We start from the raw sequence: 17,664 nt of genomic DNA, 5'->3' as shown, positions 1-17,664 counted from the left end.
CTCTACCTTTCTACCAAATTTCTTATAAATCCATTCAACCGTTCGAGCTGTAGCCGTGTGTAAACGTCCTATGGAAAATAACAAGGGGAAAACACGTTTTGGGAACCCCCTTTTATCTCAGCCCCCACTTGTTGAATCCCCCCCAAACTTTCAGGGAAGGAGCGGTGCGGAGCAGGCCATCCTCTTTGAGAAATTCGCAAAGATTCGTCCACTGGCGCCAAAGTTATTCTCAATAGAATGTTGTGGATTTCCTATGGAAACTAGGTCCTAACTATAACTACCTGCTGGCGACCGCCAGTAGGTAATATATTTATATATATGCAGATATGGAAATATGTACATATAAAACTGTGGAGGGTCACTCACTAAACCCCCCTTTTTTGGTACTTTTTTGTCCTTGCCCATTATTATGATTAATTTAAAACATCCACATATTCATTCAATACTCCAATGGAACCAATTGGTTGTTCCATTTTGGGCAGCCATTTTAAAATAGCAGTGGTCTAGTTTATTTGTAGCTTGAAGACTCAATGCCCTGCCCGCTCTTAACCTGACGTAATCAACCTGAGGCCATTGCATCAGAAATATGCGGGCCCCGGTTGCGAACCCATCAGGTTGAAAGGCAGAGGCTGAGCCTTGGAGTGGTAAGTGCAGCACTTGCCGTCCTCTTTCCTCACCTTTACACCACACATTGGCATGTGCTGACTTAACGGGAACCTCCTGTTCTGATTGCATTTTATTTCAACATGCTTTACTTCTAGAGAGTGACTACAGGCTTCTCTCTCATCCGTAGGATCCATGATGCCTAAATTCAGTATCTCATATGCATATGATTTGTTTTTTTATATTTACATATATATGTTTCCAGTCCATAGTGCTCCTCCTATTCTGTGTGTACGTGATGTTTGAAGTCACAAATATTTGCTTTATTATCAATCTCCCTTTGGTTTACATTAGAAGTGTCCACTTACATGATGTATTTGTTTCACATATTTTATCACCCATGGGTGTTCACTATGATGAAAGTGATATGCAATGCACAGAGAAAAGCAGTCATATGTAAACGGCTCTATGGCTGGTCAAACTAATTATATCTTGTATTTTCACAGAGTTACAGACAGTAATCACCAAGAAGGTGGCAAATATATACCAACTCATGTTAAGCATCCAAGTGTGTACAATTAACAAAATATAGCAGAAGTGGTAGTAGGGAGTTAGTTTCCCTAGGTCCTAATGAAAAAGTGTAAAGGAGCACAGCTTGAAAAATTTTGACCATTTAGAAAAGTAAGCACATGATAACCTTCTTTTCCACTTCCACTCTGAGTTTAACCATACCAACTAGAATCCAGAATAAATAGCCAGGTATTTTTACTTTTTACCTGCACGTAACCCCCCACCCCACTCCTATTGTCTCCACTACCTTCGATCCTTGCATACCTTCAAAAGTGCTACCATGTATCTAGTAGGTTGTAGCATGCCTTGTTCTGTAGCGGAACGGGATGGTGCCGATGATGAAGCAAGCCACCAAAGGGTAATTGTGGTGGATGATGGTTTTACAAGAAAACCTTTCTTTTCTCCTGCGTAGGGTTAGTCTCCTCATACTAGTTGGGTTCTTATTTTGTGTCTATACTTTAGTTGGAGGATGAACCTAGCTGATCCTCTCCCTCTCCCTTTCTTGAAAAATGATATCTTGGGTCAACACAATGTTAACACAAAGAAGGCCTCATGAGCTTTTGCTAAAAACAGCCCTCTCTCCTCCGGGGCAAGGTTGTTCAATAGCTCTACATGCTCTTTTCCCCTGGAGTTTACTGCCTCGACAAGTTTGGGATGCCTATCAACCCTCCCCATTTGATGGCCTTACTGCTATTGGAATGTTTGACATTTCCTATTTGGGAACTGCCCAGGGCTATCAGGTTGTTAGCAAGGGACCCCAGCAAGGTCAAACTAAGGGTATTGTGATCACTGTCCACCCTTTCGAGGACCATCATAAAATGAACACCAGCTCTTCAACCCAATTAAAAAATAGCTAATACGGCCAGTGTTTCCAGGCCTATTTAAGGTATGCTTGCCATCAGTATCAGATAAAGTCTGCCCGTTTATGGCTCTTAAATCAAAAGTAAAGGAGAGAGCAAGTATCTGAGCTGCCCTTGGGGACAAATTAACATGGGGAGATCCAAGGAGGGGATTCTATTTCCCTGATTTTGCTCTGCCCGTAGATCTGAATCTGGTGAGATAAGTGGTTCAAAAATAGCATTAAGATTACCTGCCTCTAATTAGATCCCTAGAAGTCCTATGCTCAATCAGGAAATCCTCCAGAGTAGTCCTACATTCCTGCATACAACCGATTATAAACATTACATTTGTAATTGCTGCTACTGAAATCAACTCTTACGGACAACACATTCAGTAAGCTGGATAGTAATTGCCTAGCTTAACATTGTAGACCTGTGCAAATCCATGTTGCCAGGCGATTGTGGATGTAAAAAAAAGTATACCTATTGCATTCCTGGTGACAGACAACATGCTCCAGGTCTCCTGAAAGTGGCAGATGTCACAGCTTTCTATGAGCTGCCCCCATTCATCATCCCCCAGCTTGGTGCCTAGCCCAGCTACATTCCAAGACAAGATTTATATTTTCTTGGCCTCAGTTGTTATTTGGCTGTTCTATGCACATGGGTTTCTCCACCCCCCCCCCCTCGCCTCCGGGTCGAAACAGGCATGACAGATTTTGAGTGCCCCTTGATTGGCATGAACTTAGCAATTTTTGCTTCTAGGGTTTTTTCTAATTCTTTAAATGCCATGACCTCCTCCTCAAGCCCCTTAATCACTTTTAATACATTTTCTGGATCAGCAGATGCCCTAGTTGGATCAGCGAGAGAAGCCCCCAACTCTTTTTCACTCATGTTAATAACTGTCCTGTTGACATGGAACAGCAAACAATTTTTCACAAATTACATCTGGGTATACTGTATATAGAGCAGTGTCCTCTGCATGTCCTCTGGGTGGACGAACTCATTAAGGGACTGGGGTAGACCTATGGAAAGTGCAGCAGGTGGTAAAAGAGGCCTAATTTTCCTTGTGAATATCTCTGGGACTCTCTTCTTGGCCCTTCTTTTCTTTGGAGGGCAAACCTGGGATTCGAGCTAGGCAACAGTGTTTGAGTCAGCTGTGGTGTTTAATATCTCATCCACTTCTTCCAGGATATTATCTGTCTTCTATATCCTGCCCATGACACAGTTCTCACTCACAGAGCTAAGATCTATTTTTGGGATGAGGGGGGCATTTGGTGCCTTCATAGACTTCAGTTTTCCCATGACCATTATGGATGATGCACAGTGTCAGTACGATCTCAATGGTAAGGAAACCACAAACTCACAGAGAGTAAAGCTTAGTTCAAAAGGCATGCAGTACCTTACACTGGATAAATGAGGGACAGCCCAGTCAGCCTCTTCCAGGCTCTCAAGGAGATGTGACTTTTGTTTAAAATGCTTTCATGGTCATATTGATCGAAATAAAGTTTTAAAAAGAAAGATAGAATAATGCAAATCTGTTTGCTCACTGATATGATAGCAGTACCCCAATACATTTATACTTGTGAATCCTGTGTTGACATTTTGATGATATCTGATGCATGCTACAGTTCTATCTGGACTTGGACATAAATGTGACAATAGTAAAGAATTCACATGTACGGTGTGAGGTTCCAGGTGCTCCAGTGTCAATGTTCCACATTCCAATAAGAGCCTCAGGCTCCAAGGTGATTTCAACCATGTTTTCCACAGCAGTGGGTGTGGGTGCAGTTGGAGGGTCCACCTCCTGTTGCCCGTGATTCCGACAGTCGCGTTGTAACCTTTTCTTTAGTACATTATCTGAGGTCATACCACCTCTTACAGATCTCTTTTATAGATCTTCGGGTTACTCCAACTGCATTTATTTTTTGTTGCATTTCCTGCCAGATCTTTTTCTTTTGTGAGCCGGGGACTGTCATGGGTGCCCTTCCAAACAGTACCTCTTGGTTTTCACAATACTTTTCAGTCAGGATCTCCAACTTCTTTTTAGTGAATTTTTATTTTCATTTCCTGCCTCCTGCACCCTTTTCTCCATGTTGGCTGGCCATTACTGCAGATGGGCCTTCTTTGGCTTACTATAGCCCTGCTGGTACTGGCAGCTGCACGCCACCTCCACTCCATATCCACTTAGTTTTGTACCCAGGCAGGTACTGTGAGGCATTTCCTGCTTCAGAGGTGATTAGCCATGACCAGTAATTATTTTTTCTCCATTTGCAGGTGTGTTTGCAATTTGCGACTCCTTTTACAATTTGCAACTCCATTCGCAATTGTGTCCTCGAACTGTATGTACATGAAGAATTGCAAATTCCTAATTGCCCTTCGCAGTGATTTGCAATTATGAAATTGCAGTTCTTTACATTTGTACATCTAGCCCCTGACTCCTTAACCTGTCATTAAACTAAGTTGAGCTTGGTAGGCACTATAGGCCAAATTTATAGAAGAGTTATGTGAGAAGTTGGCCTGGCAGATGCTGTCCACTAGTTCTATTGGGCACCTTGCACCAGGCCAAACGACCCCTTATTGATGATAGGTTAAAGACAACCATTATTGAAAGCTATCCTAGTGTAGTTATGGAGAGCAGCCTTCAGGCTAGGTCTTGAAGGAGTGTAAAGCAGCTTCTTTTACAAGTCTATAATCTCTTGCGTGACTAAAGGAAAGGAGAACCACACCAGGTGTATATATTAAATATATGTATTTATTCGAACACACTCACTACTAGTCTCTTCATGAGGCTAGAGGTCAAAGCACACAAGTTACGAGCATTTAAACAACAATAAATAACACAATAAACGATAGGCTCCAGGGGGAGACTGAACCATATTCTGAGTAAGTGGTATAAGAACCACAACTTGACCAGGCACACTGCCTAGAGCACGTAGAATTGCTGGGACCCCATGGCACCATCCAAGGTTGTGACACAGGAGACCCACAGGGGACGCGTGCATTGTCTAAACACAGGCGCGAGCCCCATACAAAGCTATATGAAAGTCGCAGTTGGGTAATTAAAGTTAAAGGACACTTAGGAGAGAACTTTGAGCAAACCCCTTTAGACTTAGGGGGTCTAAGGCCAACACCCACGGGAGCACTGGAGTACTCAAGTTGCAACACCCAGGGAAGCCGGATGTCGAGGTGTCAAATGGTGTAAGGATGCGTCGTTGTTTTTAATGTCGACTTGGTGCAAAGTGCTGCTGCGAGAAGAAGAGAAGTGTCTGAAGTGATTCAAGCCTTGATCAAAGATGGGAAGAATCTGAAAGCAGAGGGGACAGAGTCTGGGTCACTAGCCAGTGACCAGGGGCACTATAGGCGAATGCCCACCAATGTCGGGTGCTTCAGGTGCGAAGAGGTGAAGCTTGACTCTTCAGCCACGATGACCAGGAGGCATCAATGATGACCAGGAGCTGTATTCCAGCTGTCCCATCAAGGATGTTGAGTGCTGCAGCATTGGTGCCTGGATTGGACACACCAACCTTGGCAACAGGAAACCACGCAGGAACAGAACAATTGCTTTGGTGCGGACCAGCAAGGTCCAGGGTACTCCTCTGGAGCAACCAGGGAAGCCCAATTAGAGTTAGAGTTGCCTTCACAGGGACTCCCCAGTTGACAGACCAGGGATCACAAAGGAACCTCAAGCGAAAACACATCTTGCTGTGGGCACTGATCGACCTCTAAAACCACGGGAAACCACCTCCACAAAATCCCACACTGGTCACAAAAATAATAATTGCAAGCTGCAACCAGTTCTTTGTACACCTGGCACAGGAATCCTTAGAAAGAGTCAAACAAAGCACCTAAGTGAAAGACTGTGTTGAAGGAAGATTATTTACCTCAGTTTGTGGTTTCTCTAATCCTGGGAGTTACCTCTTAACCCCCTTAGTCCTCTGTCATATTTTTTCTCCCCACTCTTAGTTTCCGTTCCCCAATCCCATCACTTTCCTTCCTGCCTTTGTGCACTCCCTTGCCTCCTCCCTATTTCATCTGAACCATCCTCATTGACTATCGCCTCCCTGTAATTCTACAAACCAATACTTGAATTCTTCCAATTCAAATAATAGTAGTAATTGTAGGAATGTGGTTCTTTATAGAATCCTTGGTTTCGACCCTGGAACCATTACACCTTCTCCACCGAACCAGGCTGTTTTCATTAAAAAAGTATTTTATCATTTTGGCATTTCTCCAGTTTCCTCAGTTCCATTTTGTCAGTCTAATTGTCTTTCATTTTGGATATTCGTTAATATGATAGAATTCTATATGATTGAGTTCTACTCCAGATCGCAGATTGTAGGACATCATTTAAAAATGTAATGCTTTACTTGGCACCTATTTCGTATTTTTCTTTTTTTTCAGGGTCAATAATGCATGGTGAGGAACATAATGAAAAATCATTGTTGGCCAGAAAAGGGGGTGGTAATGGACAGAGTATCTGAATTAAACAGAACACTCGTACCCAGTAAAAGAATTGGCTTGGTAGTTTGGTCTGCCCTGTTCCCATGATGCACTGGGCCAGGGACAGACTAATTTGCATGTAGCCAGGTTCTGAGCTGGGACGGTGCAGTGAGCTAAAAAACGGTGATTGATCAAGCCCTGCTCTGTTGACTGGGTAAGAGTGGTCTGCTTAATTCAGACACTCTGTTCATCACCACCCCCTTTTCTGAATCGTTTTGTCCACCATAGGCGTGGAAGGGTATGCTCAGACATGAGTCCCTTGCTCACTGCACCATAAGGATTCAAGCAAGCCTGGCCGAAGACGGCTGTAATGCCAGAAACTGGTCCCCAGAAGCTTGTTTCCTTTCCAGTAAAAGAATTGGCTTGGTAGTTTGGTCTGCCCTGTTCCCATGATGCACTGGGCCAGGGACAGACTAATTTGCATGTAGCCAGGTTCTGAGCTGGGATGGTGCAGTGAGCTGAAAAACGGTGATGGATCAAGCCCTGATCTGATGACTGGGTAGGAGTGTTCTGCTTAATTCAGATACTCTGTCCATCACCACCCCCTTTTCTGAATCGTTTTGTCCACCATAAGCGTGGAAGGGTATGCTCAGACATGAGTCCCTTGCTCACTGCACCATCAGGATTCAAGCAAGCCAGGCCGAAGACGGCTGTAATGCCAGAAACCGGTCCCCGGAAGCTTGTTTCCTTTGCAGTAAAAGAATTGGCTTGGTAGTTTGGTCTGCCCTGTTCCCATGATGCACTGGGCCAGGGACAGCCTAATTTGCATGTAGCCAGGTTCTGAGCTGGGATGGTGCAGTGAGCTAAAAAACGGTGATGGATCAAGCCCTGATCTATTTACTGGGTAGGAGTGTTCTGCTTAATTCAGATACTCTGTCCATCCCCACCCCCTTTTCTGAATCGTTCTATCCACCATAAGCGTGGAAGGGTAGGCTCAGACATGAGTCCCTTGATCACTGCACCATCAGGATTTAAGCAAGCCGGGCCGAAGACGGCTGTAATGCCAGAAACCGGTCCCCGGAAGCTTTTTTCCTTTCCAGTAAAAGACTTGGCTTGGTAGTTTGGTCTGCCCTGTTCCCATGATGCACTGGGCCAGGGACTGACTAATTTGCATGTAGCCAGGTTCTGAGCTGGGATGGTGCAGTGAGCTAAAAAACGGTGATGGATCAAGCCCTGATCTGTTGACTGGGTAGGAGTGTTCTGCTTAATTCAGATACTCTGTCCATCACCACCCCCTTTTCTGAATCGTTTTGTCCACCATAAGCGTGGAAGGTTATGCTCAGACATGAGTCCCTTGCTCACTGCACCATCAGGATTCAATCAAGCCGGGCCGAAGACGGCTGTAATGCCAGAAACCGGTCCCCGGAAGCTTGTTTCCTTTCCAGTAAAAGAATTGGCTTGGTAGTTTGGTCTGCCCTGTTCCCATGATGCACTGGGCCAGGGACAGACTAATTTGCATGTAGCCAGGTTCTGAGCTGGGATGGTGCAGTGAGCTAAAATACCCTGGTGGATCAAGCCCTGATCTGTTGACTGGGTAGGAGTGTTCTGCTTCATTCAGATACTCTGTCCATCACCACCCCCCTTTCTGAATCACTGGTTAGAGGCGGCAGACCCGGAAGCAGAGGACGGCCCGGGACCAGGGTTCAATTCCCAAAGCGGCAGGGTCGTGGACCAGGGTCAGCGGACTTGATAATTCTCGCTTCGGTGCCTACTCTAACCAGGGATCACACTCGGCAACTCTGGGCATTAGCTTGCTCATCTCCACAACGGCCTCCCACATACACCGGGGATGCCTGGTTTCACCTTGGAGATACCCAGCAGGGATCATCTCACAGGGAAAGCCAGAACGGGTTTTCCAGTGGTCTACAGCGCTGGGACGCCCCATTGCTGGGGTAGCCATGCGCATTACAAGACAACATAACATAACATAACATTAAGAAACTGTGTATAGAGGAGCAAAATGTGCCATTAAAAATGTTTAAATGTTTTGTAACTGTGTTGGAATTTGAAATTGAAGAATAAATATTAAGGACCCGATTTAGATGTTGGCGGGCATGTTACTCTGTCATAATGATGGCGGATATCTGGTTCGCCAAAATCTAATACCCACTATTTCATTTGAAATTTAGATTTCGGCGGATGGATTATCCATCACCGTTGTGAGGGAGTAACCCATCCACCAACATCTAAATTAGGCCTAAGTTAGTAGCCCCAGATTAATTTGTGGGAAATGTGCATTTGCTTCAAACAGAGTACAGTAGGCACATTGAGTGACCTACAGTTAATTTTGAAAATCTCTAATCTTCCTATTAAAATTAAATGTTAATTTCGCTTTTATTTTTGTTTATGAACTAAATACAATATTTAATCAATTGTTTCTTTGCTTGATGAATGCTTGTTTTTGTATTTTATGTATATTGTTTTGCTGTTCAAACCATTGAACATTCTTATGCTGGGATCCCTGGCTTCATTTAATGCTTGTAGACGGTTCCAGATTCCATAAGGTTTCAGTTGTTGGTCCCTGGTTCCATCAAGGATTAAGTGGGGTTCCAGAGAAGTAAAAAGGTTAAGAACCACTGCTCTTCATCTCGGACATAAAAATTAGGGGAATTTTGCAGTATATTTCTTTTATAAATCATCCTGTAGTACCAAAACTGAGAGCTGCCATCTTTTTGCCAAACACAGTTTTAGCAATTTAAATATACAAAAGAAAGAAAATATACAATGTAGGTATCAAGTAAAGCATTATATTTTGAAATGATGCCCTACAGTTTGCTATCAGGAGTAGATCTCATGTATATAGAATTCCATCATATTGACGAATTTCCAAAATGAAGGCAGTCAGGCTGACAAAATAAGACTGGCAAAACTTCATGCCAAAGAAATGTCAAAATGACCAAATATATTTTCTACGAAAACAGCCTGGTTCAGTGGGAAAGGTGTAATGGTTGCTTGATAGACAATTAGCACTGAAAAAAGAACTCCATAAAAATGTTGTTTTGAAAACCATAGTTCTGTCTAAACAAATGAGCACTGGGTGAATTTGGCATGTATTCTACTTTTCTGAAATGCATAGCTTTCTGGGTTCATCCATGGATTTCTCACCTATGCAACCACACACTGTCATGGAGAAAATCATGTATTTTTCGCTATCAAGCTTTCAGAAAACTTAGACGTGAGGGATTTTAAGATAGCAAACGCTTTACAACTTCTTTTTTTTTGTTTGAAAACATCTATGCATTGAGTGTCAGTATTTTTTTTCATTTCCCTTTAAAAATGAATGTTTTCCATGCTTTGTTCCATACTTATTTTCTCAGACTGCTGCAGAGTTATCATCATGTAGGAAAAGAAGAAACTAACGAGAGAAAAAATTGGCGGTTTCTTAAGCCACATGATCAGACAAAAACTGTGAAACAACTGTAATGAAATTTAGATAAATGCAAGGAAACTGCGGGGCATATTTATTAAGGATTTTGATGCCCATGCATGACATAACGGGGTGCAAGAGCGATGTAACTATTCAGTTAGATGTATCAAGTCACGCAAGGCCACCTTGGGTGGCCCTGAGTTGATTGATAAATCTAGAGTAATTCACTGCGTTAAGTTACTCTGCCCCAGGGAGCCGCTCCATGAGTGGGGCATGGGTGTTCCATGGCTTTTGATAAATTCCCACATTTACCATTATTGGTTGACCTGGGAATTCATCAAAATTCTACGCCTTCCCAGGTGAGGCATAACAAGGAGAAACATCTTTAGATCTCCCATTTTGTTCTGCTTTCTACGTGACAGATAGAAATAGGAAAATGCCTCAGGGGTACCTTCCTGCATAAAAACAATCTGCTTACAACACAGGCAACCTTGCACCATGGTGCTGGTTTTGCCTCTATTGGTGATAGGCAGCATATTGTGCACCAGTTCAAGGAAAAGACTGGAATCCACTGCGTAGTGTTAAATACAGCACATTCCCACCCTTTCCCCATCACACACCACAGCAATACTGTGGTGTATGCTGCACTGCATAATTTCTTGAGAAACGTGCCCCTTAATGTTTTTCTTTTTTTCTTTTTTTCATGGGTCAGGAGTGGCAAGCAGTCTTTACGTTCCAATCTGAGCTCCGCCATGGGTTTGCTATAGTCTCAAAATGAGGCAAAACTGGTAGTCAGGAGGTGGATATCACTAATGCAGGTCTGGCAGGACACTGCAGGAGAGGTAGGGAAGCATTCTTCTCCAAACCTGCACACCACACCAGGGAGGACATGCACTTTGGAAATTGATCTGACTGTGATGTGTAACCAAGACCCAAAATGTTGTTTCCTTTTACTGGCCTGTGATCCTTACTGCTCCTTTACAAACTTTTCCTGATCACGTGGCTACAAAGCCATCTATATTTTGAAGGCCTTGAAAACGCTCCAATCCCACACATCAACTTGGGGTAAAACAGGTATTAGATGTGCAACTTTATAAATTCCAATTATGTACTTGAACTTGAATAAGATAGACAAAAATAAAGAGGATATAATAAATCCGGATCACACAAGTGAAATTACAGTGTGTCAATCAATGTCCATCTCGATAATTGCTTCTTATAAATAACTTGTTAAGCCTTTGGCTACTTTACAATAATATTTTGTTGTTGTTTGCATTGAAATTGTTGCATACAATATCCAGTGTGTTAGTGGGCACAGCCAATGCTGTCACCAAAAGCATATATACACCAACCAGAGTTATTAAAAAAATTTACATCAGCTATACAATGGGCATCTGATCTTGGGGCACCAACTGTGAACTTCTCACTGTTCTTGTGATCTGTCTGCTCCTATTTGTTTTATTTAGGGTTGTTGGATGTTCTGAAACAAAAAATAATTTTACCTTATATTGTGTTTGTTCTTAATATGTCTATTTTGAGACAGACCCTAGTACAACCGCCTTGAGACATGCACTGGACACCTGAACTCCTGCAGGGCAAAATATGACCCCTTCTGAGAATCTACTCAGGGATAATGGGACACTTATTGCTTCAAATTAACGGGTCTAGAGGGGCTGTATCTACAAAAACATTTCAGGGCCTTAACCTGGTTAAAAAACCTGAAAGAGAAGAGGTGCTTACGCCTAAGCCTCTGGAGCCTTGGTTAACGTTGCGGAGTGCAGAATAATGAAGTCTGGTTCCCTCCTTGTATCCCATCATGAAAATGCAGTATACTTTCTTCAAACCAGTATATCTTTTGCACACTCAAGACATATTTCTAGAGGCAGGGCGAATTTTGATTCAGGTGGAGAGTCTAAGATCCATGAAGAAAATTCAATAGAATGTGAAAATGCTTTACACTTACCTCTGCCATAGCATTCGATCCAGCGTCGATCACTGTCATAGTTGCTAGTGGTGGCACACCACATGGTAGAATGATCTTTTGTAGTGCAGCCTTGGTAGGTTACTCCTTTGTAGATGAATGGAAGCACACAATCTGGATTGATAGCTGCATTAAAAGGTGGAGATCAAAAAAGTAGATGAGTCAGAGTGTAAAGGAAGATAACTTAGCAAGCTGATCCCTGGCAACCTCCCTAGTTTCCTATCATAGAAATGACTTCAGCTTCTTTATGATAACCCACAAGACACATTAAAAGTCAGTTTACTGAAGAAGTGCTTTAGATATCAGAGAGTGGTGTGTTACTTAGTAATGACATACTGTAACTTTAAAGTATGTGCCCTAACCATGCACACATAGTAGTTGTGTTCTCAGCATTGCCACATGGTAGGGAATGATGCAGGAGGTTGAGAGGTTTGTAAAAACACTTTCAAAATAGATTTAGGCAAATATTTAGGCCATGATTAGAAACTGGAAGTTGAAGATTGATCCCTGAGTGAATGGTGTGCACCCAGAATATCGTAATCAGAATATCAATGGAACAGAATATCAAGGACAAATGATCAAAACTGAAAAAAGTAAGCAAGCATAGATTTTGCATACCTAGCTCGTCATATAAGTACCTTGGTGATGTATATCTTCAAGGTACTTAAAGTTGGTGTTAGGAATAGTACATTTAATTTTCCCCAAACTTTTGATATTGTGTTGCTCGATATTCAAGACATGATATTTTTTTAGGTCGATATTCTCAAAGTTTATATTCATTAGTGCAACCAAACCCACTCAGAGCTCTATAAAACTTTGACTGACTCACGTAAAGCTCTTAGTAAAAATGATACACATTTAGGGGGGTTATTTTTGACGGGCGGACTAAGTCCGCCCACCATCCTATCGGAATTCGGGACCGCCCGCCATGAGAGCGGGGGTCCCGTGGGTGGTATTAGGATGCGGCCACCACAGTGGTGGGCGCATCCTGCATTTATGACATTGTGGTGGGCGGTTCTCTCTGCACCGCCCGCCACAATGCCATAAATGCATGTATGCATTTGCATACACAATGCGGCAGGCACCGCGCTGTGCCTACCGCATTGCATATGCAAATGCCGGGGAGTACCAGCGGTACCCCCCCGTGTGCACCCCCCCACCCCTCCTTCACTTTGTGGGCCTGCACTTTGTGGGCCTGCAGGGGGCCCCCAAAGTGAAGACCGCATGCCTTTCCGTGGCGGCAATAGGCATTAAAAAATGCCCATCATAATATGGCTGGCGGTGTCTGATAGACACCGCCACCATATTATTCCTTTTCCGCCCCGGCCGCAAGGCAACCGGGGCGGAAAAGCGGCAGACGGTCTTTCCGTCCGCCGAGGTCCCCCCTGCCATGCTAATATGGCGGGGTAAATGAGTGTGGATGTCGGGCGGATTGCCCCCGCCAGGCTGGCGGTGCCTACCACCAGCCTGGCGGGGGCAATCTGCCCAACATCATAATGGGCCCCTTAGTGTAGTGACCCACATAATTGACTGGTTTACTTATAATTATGCATGTGATAATAACCATAAGCAATACACACTGAGAGCTCTACCCCACATAATGCACCAGTTCACTCAGAGTCTTAGTCCATCGTTATTTTGCACACTATGCCATCTCACTTTGGACCCAGCAATATGCAAATCAGACTTGACCCTGCTCCACTGGTCCAACCACTTATCAGTTGCTTGGATTCTGGTTCAGGAAGGACTTGACTTGACAGTTTTGGCTGGACTGTTTCCACTAGAGTATGGTCAAGAATGATTTGCGTATAGCTAAGTCTAAACTGAGGTGACATTGTGTGCAAAGTAAGCATGGATTGGGAGGCAGCTCCGAGTAATTACTAGTCGCTGAGATTAATTCAAGCATTCCACCCATCACTTTTTGTATACTTTTATATGTTGCCTTAAGTGGGATTATTATGCCCAACATGGGTCCCATGCACACTGGGTCACAGGAACCAATCATACCGAGCTGGTGAGCCAATATGAAAGGTGAAACTAGTCTTGGGTTGCTTGTGTTCCGGTTTAGTTAGGACCCGGTTTGGGCTGCACTGTTCCCATTGGAGCAGGGTCAAGATTGATTTGCAAAAAGCTGGGTCTAAACTGAGGTGCCATGGTGTGTAAAAATAAGGATGGATTGGGATGTGGCCCTGTTTAATTCTCAGTGACTGACATTCATTTAAGCATTCCACCCATCACTTTTGTATACTTTTATATTTTGCCCTAGTTGGGACAGGTATGCTCAGATGTGGATTCTGAGCACACTGTATCACTGAAACCAAGCTATTCCCCAAATGATGAGCCAATAACAAGGACGAAAATGATCTTGGATTGCTTGTGTTCCGGTTCAGGTTGGGCATGGCACTTTGGATAAACTGTTTACATTTGAGCCGGATCAAGACTGACTTTCATCATCATCATGAGAACTTTATTTCAATAGATAACGATCATAAGAGTAGAACAAACAATTACACAGTAATCAAATACAAAAATACATAAAAATATACTTGTAAAAATGGTGATGAATCGCAAATTGGTTAAAAGGGGTAGTAGTACAATTGCTGCTAAAAAAGTATAAAATATCAAAATCACAATATAATGCCTTCATTTTTAAAAAAAACTAAATGTTACAGCTTAGTGCCTCCCACATTAAAACCATTCTCATGTAAAACAATAGCAGCCATTAAAAGTTGTGCACGCTTAATCCAAAGGACCCTAGGAAACATGGCCACACAACAAACTACTATCTGGCTAGTGTCATTCTGTAATATTCTGAACATTTCTCTGTGCACTGTACAATCCAACATTTTGCACAAAGGAACAATCTATTTTGCCCATATTTGTTTGTATAAGGGTCAGAAAAACAAAACATGAATAGGTGTTTCAGGACATTCATCACAGCCTGAACACATATCATCTTTTTGCCCCTTTGTCTGTTGCTTTCGACTGGTAAATGATCTTATGGGTAAGGTACCATAACTAAATTGCAAATATAGTTCACTCGCAAGTAAAGGAGAATTTCATCAATAAGAACTGTCATAGGCGGAAAAAGGTTTCCGGTCAAATAAAGAAACAGATAGGTAACCCGTACACATCCTAATATTATTAACCGCCACATTTTACCCAAAAAGTCCTTTTAAACTGGCCTTACCAATCATGCACATGTTTTTAGGGTTTGTCCAATACTCACCCCTATTCAGTCTATGAAGCAGATCCTTTATAGTACAGTGCAGGGTATTTTCTGTGCGATTTTAGAGGCCAAAAGGTCTTTAACTCCCTCGCTGTAAGACTCAAGGGCAAGAATTGTCCAAAACCTGTGCTAAAAGATCAGCATTCTACATTCAATCCTATCTGCAATTTTCTTTGGACCTAGGTCTAAATAGAGAGGGGACCATGGTGTATTAGCGGGCAAATTCAACAAGGTTCTTAAATACCATTGCTTACTATGGATAGGCCTTTAATGTGGGAGTAAACCCTTAGCTCAACTCCATAGAGAACCACCCCTTAGGGCCTTCACATTGTAAAATTCCAATGCTCGGAATCAGATTTAAAATTGTGTTACCAATTAACATCCTCCTCCAACAAGAATTCGACAACTGTCTACTAACAATCATACATTTGGTCTTGGAGTTATTAAGCTCCAAGCCTCGATTCACACAGAACAATTCAAAATAGTTCAGGAGCCATTGCAAACCCTGTGGTGACTTAGAAATTAACATGGTATCATCTGCAAAGAGAAGTGCAGGGACCCTCTGCCCAACTATTTTAGTGGCATCGCACCCATCTTGATCTACGAATTCAATTACTCCATTTGTGTATAACCTAAAAAGTGTGGGGGCCAAAAAACACCCCTGGCGGACCCCCCTATCTATACGGATCGGGTCTGTCAGGGCCCCGTCCCTCCCTACCTCACCTGGGCAAACGTGTCAGCATAAAGCCTCACAATAATATCTAGCAAGGGGGCCAAAAAACCCATCTTTTCAAGCACCTTCCATAGTCCTGCTCAGGGCACTAAATCTAAAGCTGTTTGAAGATCGACAAAGGCAACATAAAGTTTGTTCTTGCTTATGATCACCTCTCACCGATACATACTAACAAAACAAAAAATGTGATCCAGTGTACTCACATTATGTCTAAAGCCTGCCGGCCATTGTGTAAGTATACTCGCATCCCTGATCCAGCCCTGTGCATGAGAAAGTAACAATTTGCAAAAATCGTTTTGCAGGGAACCAATCAGACTTATTGGACGACAGTTGGCTGGGTTAGCCCTGTCCCCTTTTTCATACATTGTAATATTTTTAGCTAGTTTCCAAGATGATGGAATTTCCATACAGACTGTATTTGAAAGCAAGTTAATGTATAGCCCCCAGATTTCCGGGTGTGCCTTAAAAAAATCATTGGGCAATCGATCTGGACCCATAGCACGACCTGGAATAGAAGAGTTTATAGAGCAACAATTCTGGAAGGGTAAAAGACAAATCTGCAGCTTTCAAAATAACTGTAGATCGAGAAGTCTCTTCTCTCACCTTGTTATCACATTTTATGAGAATAGAGCTGTTCTAAATAAGTCATCCAATCTGGCTGGATACAAAAATCAAGGGACTTTCATATAGCAGGGTCTAATCGAAAAAGGCATGGTGTGCAAAATAACAATGGTTTGGGATGTGGCCCGAGTAATTGCCAGTGGCTGAGATTAATTCTAGCATTCCTTCCATCACATTTTGTATACTTTTATACAGGACCCGCTCTAGGGCTGCCTGGTGCCAAGCTCAAAGGCATTGTCTGTTTTAAAATATCTTACAGGATTAAAAGCACCTGCCAGAGTTCTGTGTGTTTTCACCACATTTCAAACAACAAACTGTCAAGATAACGTTTTGTTATCAAGGTGCTTTCTGGAGAGAGATGGCAGTATTCTCTAAAGCAGTTTTGAATTATGATAAAGTAGCGCAGAGGGTTAACATGCCTGCTGCATACAAGATGTAGCATGCAGATCGAAAAATTGTATTTTATGTAGATAGCCCAGTAGATTACTGTTTTCATCACAGAGATCTTTTTTTTTAGTAAAGCCCACTCAGACCACTGTAATATTTATTAAATCTCGAGATTGTGCTTCTCCAGACCAAGCACTCATAAAATATACTTCCTACCAGTATGGATGACATATGATTTCTACATCTTGTACTCCTTGAATCACTGATATATTATTGATTACACAAATTTTGATATTCTAAAATATAAGAATTTGAATATTTTTATCTGAAACATCACTTCTGTATACTTTATTTACCAAAAACACAATTATCCTTAACCATAATATTTTTAGTAAAAATACGTATTTTTAATAATATTGATAACACAAATATGGTTTACAAAAATATTGTTACATTTAAATAAACATAAACGGGTGAAAAATAAAACAACACACAATATCAAAAACATCTATAATGCAATAAATACGGATGTTTTATAACAAACGATAAAAAATATTATTTTTTAACATAAATTATAATAAATGAAATAAACATATATGAATAATTTAACATTATTACAAAATAAATGTTAAAAACACAGCACAAATGGGTAATTAAATAGATTTTTTATTTTTAAAAGTATATTTTAACATAAAATCATAATGAAGTAAATAAACAAACATAACAATTTAACAATATCATAATTGAAAGAAATGTTACAAACACAGTAAACAATATACATTTAAATATATAATTAAGTCACAAAGATAATATTTAGCAGAAAATTTGAATAAA

General features: G+C 41.9%; 1 protein-coding gene across 1 annotated transcript in view; it reads right to left on the bottom strand.

Moving 5' to 3' along the window:
* LOC147709543 (fucolectin-like) overlaps positions 1-17,664 on the bottom strand; it is a 247,264-nt gene that overhangs the window by 177,398 nt on the left and 52,202 nt on the right. Inside the window, exon 3 of the mRNA XM_086928080.1 lies at positions 11,843-11,986. Coding sequence (XP_086784206.1) covers positions 11,843-11,986 — 144 coding nt within the window. The remainder of the gene's footprint in view (positions 1-11,842; positions 11,987-17,664) is intronic.

Source organism: Lissotriton vulgaris, chromosome 6, assembly GCF_964263255.1.
Source record: "Lissotriton vulgaris chromosome 6, aLisVul1.2, whole genome shotgun sequence".
Taxonomy (NCBI): domain Eukaryota; kingdom Metazoa; phylum Chordata; class Amphibia; order Caudata; family Salamandridae; genus Lissotriton; species Lissotriton vulgaris.
The sequence above is the reverse complement of the archived record's forward strand: the minus strand, read 5'-3'. Positions and strand labels throughout refer to the sequence as shown.